Raw genomic sequence first — 11,705 nt, 5'->3', positions numbered from 1 at the left:
TTGTCTCTAGTTCTAAGCTTTTCTGTAAGTAAAATCCAACAGAAAATTTTGACTTTTGGAGGGATTCTAAGCTTCCAGATTCTATTAAGGAAATGAGCTTTCGAATGAGCAGGACAGTGCTGAGCCTGTAACCAAGTAGCACTCTTGATAGTAAACTTACCAGAACTAGAAGGACCCTAGAAAAATTCATCTTGAATATTATTCAAAGGAATAGGAATAGCCAAAATTTTGTCAACAATATCCTGAGGCAAAACAGAAAGAAGATCGTGAACTTTCCAAGAATGATTATCAATAAAATCAGCTACTGTAAGAGACCAGTTTAGAGTATGTCTGTCACAATCAGGAATAAGATTATAAAGCGGAAAAGGTAGAACCCAATTAAAGGACCAAAAATTTATGCTTTCTCCGTTTCCCACAGACCATCTGATGCCTTGAAGTAATAAGTTTCTAGCGTCCAAAATACCTTTCCAAGCTAAAGAGTTTGAAGATTTCTTTCTAACAGAAAACAAGTGATTAGTTCTGAGGTACTTGCAAGAGACAAGCTTAACCCACCAATTGTTGGGCTCCGTAAGAACCTTCCAAGCTAGTTTAGCTAGGGCAGCATTATTAAACCAAGCTGAGGGCCTAATACCAAGACCTCCACATCGCTTTGGTAAACAAACCTGGTTCCAAGCAACCGGAGGAGTAGAGGAATTCCAAAGAAAATTAATTTGTACTTTCTCTATCAATTCTAGAAGTAATCTTAGCCGGGCATTTAAAACAAGATAAGACATGGTTGCGAATACCTGAAAGGTTGGATTGAATGAGAGTAAGTTTACCTCCTCTAGAGAGCGTATGAGCTTTCCAACCTGCAAGCTTCTTCTGAATTTTTAAAATAAGCTCAGAGGTATTAATAGGGTCCTTCTAGAAAATTATGTTATGTACTCCCAAATATTTACCAATAGTACATTTATGAGTAATTCCTAAACAGCAAGCAATGTCTCGCTTGACAGCGTAAGAAATATTAGAAGAAAAGTATATTACTGACTTGTGGTAATTGATCTGCTGTCCTGAAGCTTCTGCGAAGAGAGTAAGCACTGAGAGAATATTCTTGGCAGCTGTATGAGATGCCTTACCAAAGATTAAACAGTCATCAGCAAACATTAAATTAGAAATTCTAAACCCATGGTTCGAAGTCAGAATCCCGACTTGGTTCCTTGGGTGTAGAGTAAGTTTATTGAAGTTTGTAATTAGAGGTTCCATAGCTAGAATGAAAAGATAAGGGGAAAGGGGATCGCCCTACCTAAGGCCCCTGGACGGAGAAAAGTTACCATAAGCAGTACCATTTAGAAGAATAGAAAAAGAAACGGAAGTAAGACAGTTCTTAACTAAAGCTATCCACTTATCAGAGAAACCAAAAGCTTTGAGACATTGGAAAAGGAAATGCCAATTCAAGAAATCATAAGCTTTTTCTAAGTCTAATTTAATAGCCATACAACCTTGGCGACCTTTCTTCTTATTGAAAGAAGAGAAAAGCTCGTGTGCTATAAGAATATTATCATGGATTGAACGACCAGGTGCAAAGGCACCTTGGTTTTGCGAGATACACTTATCTAAGAGAGGTCGTAGTCTAGAAACAATTATTTTAGTAATGACTTTATAAGCAACATTGCAAAGAGAAATAGGTCTAAAATGATGCACAGTATCTGGAGCTTCTGTTTTAGGAATTAAGACTATATTGGTTTTATTGATAAGACTTAAGTCCAAATTACTATTGAAGAAATCAGAAACAAGACTAAAAAGAGGGTCTTTAACCTGATGCCAGTAAGTATGATAGAAGATAGCATGCAAACCATCCAGTCCCGGGGCCTTCAAAGGGCCAATGCTATGAACAGCTACATAGACTTCATTCAAAGTAACAGGAGCAGTAAGACCAGCATTATCTTCAATAGAAATGACAGGGTTAATACAAGAAATAAACTGTGAAAGAGACTCATGATGAGTAGAGGAACCAGAAAAACGCTTTTTGAAAGAATTAATGAGGATATTAGCAATTGCTTCTGGTGTGTCAAACCAGAAGCCATTATCATCTTTAATCCTAGAAATAAGGTTCTTTTGCCTACGTAGACAAGCTTGAGTTTGAAAAAATTTGGTATTTTTATCACCACACTGAAGCCATTTAGTCTTAGCTCTCTGGGCCCAGAAAATCTCCTCATCCTTATAAAGATTATGCAATTCTACCGCAATTTGAGCTTCTTGAAAGAATAAACTGTGGTCAATACCAAAATTAGGATGGTTTTGAATATTCTGTAATTGAGTATGAAGATCTTTCATTCTGCAGAAAAGATTACCAAAGGAACATAAGTTCCAATTCTTGGCCAGATGCTGAAAAGCATTGACTTTGGAAACAAAATTCTGAATAGCATTCCCAGCAGTGGCAGTTAGCCAAGAATTGTTGACAATATTGGAAAAGTCTGGGTGTGAGAGCCACATTGCTTCTAATTTAAACGAATTTCGTTTTTTAGTTAGAGCAGGATTGAGAGCAAGACAAATAGGACCGTGATCAGACTCATGAATAGGCATATTCGTAAGAGTAAGATGAGGAAACATAGAAAGTGCTTTACTATTGGCAACCACTCTATCTAACCTTTCATAGATTCTATTATCATTCTGTTGATTATTACACCAAGTATAACAATTACCAGTAAAAGGAAGGGAAATAAGAGCAGCGGAATTAAGGAAATTCCTAAAATTGATCATGTAACGATTAGCCAATCTTACACCCCCAAGTTTCTCATCCAAGGAGAGAATGCAATTAAAATCTCCCATAATAAACCAAGGAGAGTTATCCGAACAATTTAACTCCAATAAAGTATTCCATAAATCCTGTTGAAGTTCTTTGTGAGGATACATATACAGAAACGTAATAAACCAATTATCACCATTTTTAAGATTACTGAAAGAGCAATGAATAAACCTGGGATGCACAGAAATAACAGAAAGCTTAAAGTCGAAATAATTCCAAAACAAAATCAGGCCACCTGATTGTCCAACAGCAGGGCTACAACAAAACTTAGCAAAACGAAACTTAGTAGCTAGCCTCTCTGCACCATCCTCATCTAATCTAGCATCTAGCAGGCAAAAAACATTAAGAGCAACTAAGGATGATAAGAAGGTGGCCTGAGGAAGAAAACCTTGCCGTGAACAGCCACGACAATTCCAACATAAGATTGTCATTGTGGACTATGCATATGAGAAGGTTCTGCATGAGAGTCTTCAATGGAATCTCTGCCTCTCTTCCGAGGACTTCTAAAAATTGGACCAGAGATGTCCTGATTCATGGGGTCTTCAGATAAATCTTGACTAGGCAACTGAGTAGAAAGAGCAGGAGCAAACGACTCATTACCAGACGCATTACCAGAGTCAGAATTTGCTTTAACAATGCCAGAAGAGGCTTGATTCACATTAGCCTCCTGATTGAAATCAAATAAAGGGGGAAAAACCATGTTATCCTTATCAAGCGAATTCAGAATAGTCAAATAAGGAGCATTTTCCGGAACAAACTCCGAATCAGGGTCTATAGAGGTATAACTAAGAGCAGATAAACCAGAAGCAACAGAATCCAAATCATACAAAAAAGTGTCATCTGATGATTGAATTAAATCTGAAACAGAGGAGGAAAAGCTTACCCCTTCAATGTCAATCATTTGGTCTTCATCAGAGTCGGAAATTAGATTAAGATTTTGATTATCAGCCACTAACTCAGGGTTATCTGCTAGGGGAGCATTCTCATTGAACTGAAGAGGGTCATCTTGAATAGGGAAGGGATCGCCCTCATGCATCTAATGGTCTGGAATTGGAGCAGGAGCAGGAATGTGACCTGGATCAGGGACAGGGTCTTGAACCGGATCATTTGCATGAGCTTGAGAAAAATGAGCTTCTGAAACCACATCCCTGAAAGAAACACCAGGGCGTCTAGTAGCCGGCTGTCTGGGAGAACGAGCATATTGGTTAGAGCTACGACGATGGACCTGCTGCCAGTTGGAATGCGTCTGTGAATTGGAATCTTCATCTTGAAAGAAGGGTCCTCGAGCAGGGGAGTTAGGGCCTCGAATATGCGGGAAGACCAGTAAGGTACCACTGGGGACTCGAGGAGCGGAATGTCCAGCTACATTTGAGGAAGTGGGAATACAAGCTGGTTCATTCTGGTTTCTAGGGAACATGAGGAAATTTCGCTTGGGGGCCTTAAGAGGACAAGCTCCCAGAGGGTGGTCAAACCTACCACAGAAAAAACAAGCCTCAAAGACAGTCTCATAACTGAGAAGAGACCTTTCTCCCTATTTCAACCTTCTATATAGAGCAGACTCTATCATCAACTAGCTAGCTTTGATGTTTTCCGTGACCTGGCGATTCTGCTCCCACAGCCACCACCACTGTGCCCCCATCCAGCTATAATCTTGTTTGATTCCGCATGTTGCTACAGCACCGTCTATGTATTTGTCATAGCTTAGTACATCTCAATCACCATAATTTTCTCTCTAACTTCAGCTTGTTGGAATTTAGTTAGAATATTTCAAAATACCTGCTATTTTTGAAACCTCCTTTGAACTGTTATTTGCATATAGTAATAGCAATTAATTCTTTTTGTGTCATTAACTCTCTTTTGTGATTGATATAAAGATTTCATCAGTTTTATTCATATACCATTCATTTGGTCAAATTAACCCTGCAATTATATGGGTTCATTCCTTATTTGATACCTTCCGTTTTGATTCTTCCTAATCAATGTCATAATATCCTATCGGTTAGATAAGTTACATGGCTTGATTGCTATTGTTAAATTGTCATCGCAATGATCATTCCTGCCATATATATAATCCCTAGCTTGCCAGATAAAAACATATAACAAAAATTCAATCTCCTTTGTTTCCTTTAATTTCCGAGCTCAAAGTATTCATGTGTTTCCTTTAATTTATATATTCCACCAAAAGAAAGTTTCAAGTTGTTCGATACGATCCAAGTATTGCGAGTGTAAGCTTACAAGGATTAACGGTTGTTGTACCCTGGAGGGTAGGGCGCCACAAACCTGCTACACCGAGACATTGTCTCCGAGGGGCGAAATCTACTCTTAAGGGCAATGTTTACACGCCTCAACCACAAACTCTTTTTGAATGATCTGTCCTCCTGAAGCCTACAAATCCAATAGATAAGTGTTATGATTCTTGTTATTTTAGTCTATTATCACAATGAAATGATAATTGTTATTTGTTATTAATATATTGTATTTATGTGATTTTGTAGGAGATGAAATCCGGTGACGGAAATAGCATCCATCAACCAAATTTTCCAACAATCTTAAGAGTAGAACTGTTGGTGGATGTTTCATTACGAAGATTACATTTTCAAAATTCATTTTTCACTTTACTAATAGTCGCAAATTGGTAAGTGTACTACTTGACAAATAATTATATGTGATGGAATTTATAGAGATAAGTCATTTCTCTTCACCACCTTATTGGTTTATATTTTCAACGTGCATATTATGGTTTTGAAGAGTTTCAAAAGTATTATTGAATTTTGAAATTAAGTCTTTTCACCGAAACCTAAAACAATTAATCTTTGTTTATTGCTGTATTATATTGGAAAATTATGCTCTAATTAAACTTCTACCATGACAATTATTCTTTGCATTTAATTTGCATTGTCAATTTTGATTGCTAATGATTTTTCAATTGGCATTTAAATGTTGGTACTATAATTAATGTGCATTTTTCGGTTTGTAATGCATGGTGTAATTATCATTTAAGTTGTGTGATTTTAGTTTTATTTGCATTCGCTTCATTGTTCAACCGCATTATGTTTGTAAATTAAAAACTAAAGGTTTTGCACATTTACTTTTCTATATTAATAGCGGTATATAATGTCAGTTTACCATTCTCGTACTATTTATTGTGCATCATTGCTATTAACCTTATGGTTTAGCAAGAGTTTTTAATTCTTTTTGTTATATGATTTGAACCATAATTATTTTCTATGCATTAAAATATTTTTTACCGTTATAACTCGAAAAGTTGTTCCTTTGGTGCTGCCTTCGGAATACGTCCCTTCAAAGTATTTTTCTTCAAGGAAGAAAAAAAAAAAAATTTGAAATGTTGCCTTCAGATTATTGTTTCTTCGGAAATAATGAAGTTGTTGCCTCGTGATTAAGATGATGCCTTGGTTGCCTGGATAATAAATGTGTTATCATGAATAATGCATTGAGAAATTATTTTGTCAATCTTACATTGACGGTTGCCTATGACAATTTGATGCCTCGGAATATTAATGTCCCTACGGTTGATGTCTTCGAAAAGAAAAAATAATAATGTTGCCTTAAAGTTTGGTTACAAGTAATAAGGGTTGCCTCATTTACATCTTGAATGATTAATCGGACTCTATCCTATGGATTAGATATAACGGTTGCCTCGATACTTTAGTGGTAATGAACATGGTTTCTTTGAGAATTTGGATACCAAGAAAATAGTTGCCTAATTATATATTATCGGTGCTTACGTGTATAATACAGAGACAACAAGTCTCTAAACATGGTTGTCTAGCCATTGACGGCATCAATATTATACCACAATTATATATTGTTGCTTACTCTAGTATTTGCTCGGAAGATTGGCTCGGTATGTTGCCTTAAAGATTTTGGGCTGCCAGTCGGATTTTTGTTGCCTTTCGGTCAACGTCATTCGTTGACGCCTCGATATTGTCCATTACGCTGATGCCCTGAAAAACTATCTCATTGATTACTGCCTTCGGTTTATGCTTTGAGAAAATGGACATTCGATGTACCTCCATGATCAAATTTAATTTTGATCAAGAATAAAGAGACATTTGATGGCTCCAAATGTGGGTGTGACTACGCACGAAATCGGTAAATACTGTTGCCTATTAAATTCCCAAGTCCTTGACATGCGAAGATTCATTGCCTAAATATATATGGCTTGATATAATCTTGCCTATATAAGCCTAAGGTCAATTCAGACAAACTCAAAAAATGTGGGGGTCAAAGAAAGACAAGAAAAAATGGGCTCTTATATCTAAGTGAGATTGGATAACTAAAAATCCAATGAAGATTACTTATTTTTGAGATTATTCAATAAACTGTGTAGGTCAGAGTTGATTTTGGCAAATACTCTGACAAAACCACTAGACTAAAGGCCGGCCAAAAGCTAGTGGTTAATACATCGAGGGGGATGGGGCTTATGCCTATAGACAAAGATCAAGAGTGATGGTAACCCAACCTATGTGATTGGAGATCTCATGAAGTAGGTTCATATGGGTAAGAACAAGTCACTTGTTGGTCAGTGATGCACTACCAAATAAAACTATTGATGGTCCCTCCCTATGGTGTAAATAAATAGTGCTTGAACTGCAATGTGTAAGGTTGAACAAATGTTCTTAATGAGTTCCATAGCCCAAACATTTGGGTGGTGTGTTTGGTTGCAGTATACACTTGATGGATTCACCTATATGGATGTGGAAGTGAGGCCGCTTCCTATGAGAGCAATGCATACTCTCTAGAGCATTCATGAATATCCAGGTAGGGCGCATGGCCTATTCGCGCCAGCCCGCTTCGAACAGCTTGATCCGAGAGTTAATGTGGATGGTTAGTTGTCTGATTCACAATTAGAAATTTTGGTTCATAGAAAATTTTATTTTCACCAAGGTTTTGTGGGTCACGACTAATTTGTCCTATGGCTGGTTCATAGTCCAAAAGACACCAGTTCTGATGCATTGATTCTCACTTTCTTTTGGTATTCCTTATCTTTCACTTTCCTTGAAATTTTGGTATTTTGAAAAAGTGGGGGATTGTTGGAATTTAGTTAGAATATTTCAAAATACCTGCTATTTTTGAACCCTCCTTTGAACCGTTATTTGCAGATAGTAATAGCAATTAATTCTTTTTGTGTCATTAACTCTCTTTTGTGATTGATATAAAGATTTGGGCTAAATACTAGTTAGTACCCTGTGGTTTAGGTCCAAAATCAATTCAGTCCCTGGACTTCTAATTTCATCAAAAACACCCCTGCACTTTCAATTTTGATCTAATAGGTCCAATTCGTTAATATTCTGTTATGGATTCAAGTTATAGTTGGATTATTTGTTGAAAAAATATTTATTTTTAATAGTATGACTCACTCCTAAATTGACTATGCAGACCACCTCGACACCACATCATAAAACATAGGCCATATATGAGCCACATTAACAAGTTAAATAACTCAATTGTCGGAAAACTAACAAATTGGACCTATTAGATCAAAATTGAAAATGCAGGGGTGTTTTTGATGAAATTGGAAGTTCAGAGACTGAATTGATTTTGGACCTAAACAACAGGGTAGTAATTTGTATTTAGCCCTAAAGATTTCATCAGTTTTATTCATATACCATTCATTTGGTCAAATTAACCCTGCAATTATATGGGTTCATTCCTTATTTGATACCTTCCGTTTTGATTCTTCCTAATCAATGTCATAATATTCCTATCGGTTACATAAGTTACATAGCTTGATTGCTATTGTTAAATTGTCATCGCAATGATCATTCCTGCCATATATATAATCCCTAGCTTACTAGATAAAAACATACAACAAAAATTCAATCTCCTTTGTTTCCTTTCCGAGCTCAAAGTATTCATGTGTTTCCTTTAATTTATATATTCCACCAAAAGAAAGTTTCAACCTGTTCGATACGATCCAAGTATTGCGAGTGTAAGCTTACAAGGATTAACGATTGTTGTACCCTGGAGGGTAGGGCACCACAAACCTGCTACACCGAGACATTGTCTCCGAGGGGCGAAATCTACTCTTAATGGCAGTGTTTACACGCCTCAACCACAAACTCTTTTTGAATGATCTGTCCTCCTGAAGCCTACAAATCCAATAGATAAGTGTTATGATTCTTGTTATTTTAGTCTATTATCACAATGAAATGATAATTGTTATTTGTTATTAATATATTGTATTTATGTGATTTTGTAGGAGATGAAATCCGATGACGGAAATAGCATCCATTGACCAAATTTTCCAACACAGCTTGCAAATCATGCATTCGGTCTTGGAAACCGCTGATTTAAAAATGTTGATTAAGCTAGGATCACAAGTTAGATATTCCAGGCATATCCTCAGTGACACTCTCCAATATAGATGATTCCATCTTCTCCTCACTGCCAACATCACCTTGTCGTGCAAGATGCGTAGGAGATCCTTGAGACAGAGTGGGGTTAACAATTTAGGGTGTTAACCTTAAGATTGCACTGGTGGGGATGGAGCAGGACCTCAGAGGCAGGGATGGGCTAGTGTCGGTCTTTAGGTTTTCAAGTGGGGAATTGGGATCGTGCAAAAGTTTCGGTGAATGTTATGAGTGGATTTGGGGATGACTTGAAAATTTAAAATGCTTTGGAGAAGAGCTTTAAGTTTGTCACAACTAAAGTCTCAAAGGTAAAAAGAAACAAGCTGAAATGAAGATTGTGCGGAAGATGTAGAAATCAGTCATGTTTTTCCAATCACATAATGGAAGGGTCACATTGTTGTTATTGATGTGAGGAGTGCATTAGATGTTGGTTTGTGGGTTAAATTAATAAGCCCATCAATTATCTTTTGGACTAAGCCCACATAATTAACCTAATTCTATTAGGTTTTGGAGTATGCCTCATGCACATATAAATATATGTTTTCTATCACCAATTAAGGTGTGAGAGAGAAAAGAAAAAGCCGCAACTTAGGGTTATTGAGAAGTAGCCGCAGTTTTGGGGTTCTATAGAAAATTACATTTTGCCTTGTTGCTTTTGTTCTTGTGAGTGACAATATATATTTGAGGTTGTTGTTCTTCTATTTGATCTTTCTCTTTCCATGAGTGTATTCAGGTGTAATCGGGTTTTGGGTTTGAGTGCTAAACATCTTGTAATCTCCTTTTGATATTAGTGGAATCTCCTCACCGTTTCTGCCCGTGGATGTAACCTTTTGATTTTGGGGTGAACCATGTAAATCTTTGATCTTCTGGATTTTTAATTTATCTTTTCATATTTCTGATACTTCATACCTGTTTGACGCTCCCGCACAACATTAATGGAAACAATGCTTTGTATCCAATATCGATGCCATGTTTGTGTTCTTACCTTATCGGCTTCTGTAGCAATGAGCCAAACATACGTACCACTTATTTTTTTACAAACAAAAAGAGAATTCTTGGAAGCTCTTTTGGTTTTTAAATTTATTTCATTGTAATTGCATTTAGTGTTGTACATTCTCTGGAGTTTCTTATAATTTATTGCTTGGACAACTTAAATAGAGTAGCAAACTTTTTTTTTTTTTTTTGGGTCAAATAAATAGAGTAGCAACTTGGAGGCTCTCTCATGGTAAATTGACAAGCTTGGCTCTGACACAAACATATGTAGGGGAGGCTTATACAGTACTCTATACAGTATATAACTGTACTTTTGTTGTATTTTCTCTACTTCATATGTGAAAGATCGAAAATTCTACAATACTCTGGATTATAAAAACTTTGGAGTCGGAAACGTTGGATTACAAAATGTTTGCAATGTGCCCTGCACAAGTTAATCTAACGGCTACAGATTCTGGACTTTCAATACACCGGAGCACTATAGAGTCATAGATAAGTAAGATAACTAATGAAGAGTAGGTACATAGAGAATATAATCTCAATCTCAATCTCAATTCAGACATCAAGTGAACAGTACAGACACATGCAGGCACACTTTGACCGTAATCCAGTTGGTTTTGCAGACAAAGCCTGTGAAGAGAAATTCATTCCAAGAACGGAGTGGTCCTAATTCCCTGCTGGTACTTTGCTTTAATTGCATCATCGGAGAACCAAGAATGAAGACCAAATAACCATGACAGTTCATGAGGCTTTACGAATACCAACCAACCATTTGGACTGAGACCAGCAGAGCTAGCATGTGCTAAAGTTTTGACTGAAAATTGTCCTCCTTTGCTTGGAATTTAAAAAACCCCCTCCGCTTATTCACTCCTTAATTTTCTACTTCAACCCTGTATATAGAGCAGGCTTTAGTCCTCAGTATACCATGAACTAGCTACCTAGCATTGATATATGTTCCATTGCTTGACCCATGAATTGTGCCACCAATCCACCACCACCATTGTGCCCCCATCTCCCTCGCTAGATATTATTCTCCATCTTCAGCTTCCAACAGTGTTTTTTCCTTGTCTTGCAAAGCATGCATTCCGTCTTGGGGCCCTGATTTTCAAGTGTAAATTAAGCTACAATCACAAGTTAGTGATAAAAAATAGTTTACAACTTCGGGAGCCTGTTGGGTACCGTTATGATCACTACTCTTCCATAATAGAGTTAGTGATCAGAACGGTACCCACTAGGCTCCCGAAGTTAAGGTAGTAATCACTTCAAGTCTGTCGTTCATGACCTGAAAACTGAAATCATTCCTTTACACCCAACTGCAAACTTTCAACGTGGCATTTTAGGATTATAGAGTTACAGTCATCCAGAATCCTTCTACAGAATCTAGTCTCAAAATCCTCAAAATCTAATTTTGTTCCTCGGGCAATTTGAATTTATCCTCCCACCAAATTATGATCGGTGAATTTTACTCGCATTCTTGACTTTCAAGAATCATAAAAGATAATCAGTTATATGGTGCTTTTATGAATCCAGAATATTGCAAATCTGCGTGTCAA

The 11,705-nt window shown here is 36.8% G+C and overlaps 1 protein-coding gene across 1 annotated transcript; it reads right to left on the bottom strand.

The window, feature by feature from the left end:
- Positions 1-2,854: 2,854 nt before the first annotated feature.
- On the bottom strand, positions 2,855-4,433 carry LOC133722669 (uncharacterized). The gene is made up of 2 exons (XM_062149539.1): positions 3,669-4,433; positions 2,855-3,452 (listed from the first exon to the last, which is right to left on the bottom strand). Exons 1-2 carry the CDS (start codon positions 3,819-3,821, stop codon positions 3,213-3,215), a joined length of 393 nt encoding a protein of 130 aa, XP_062005523.1. The 5' UTR covers positions 3,822-4,433; the 3' UTR covers positions 2,855-3,212.
- Positions 4,434-11,705: the final 7,272 nt, after the last annotated feature.

The sequence above is a fragment of the Rosa rugosa genome, chromosome 7 (genome assembly GCF_958449725.1).
Source record: "Rosa rugosa chromosome 7, drRosRugo1.1, whole genome shotgun sequence".
Classification (NCBI taxonomy): domain Eukaryota; kingdom Viridiplantae; phylum Streptophyta; class Magnoliopsida; order Rosales; family Rosaceae; genus Rosa; species Rosa rugosa.
This window is presented reverse-complemented; position numbering and strand designations above follow the sequence as displayed.

Bases quoted from the DNA above. Each gene is read 5' to 3' on its own strand.
- LOC133722669 (XM_062149539.1), bottom strand. From the start codon at position 3,821: ATGCATGAGGGCGATCCCTTCCCTATTCAAGATGACCCTCTTCAGTTC. The intron at 3,453-3,668 runs GTAAGCTTTTCC...GATTTCAATCAG, and splicing joins AAATGATTGACATTGAAGGG to GAGGCTAATGTGAATCAAGC.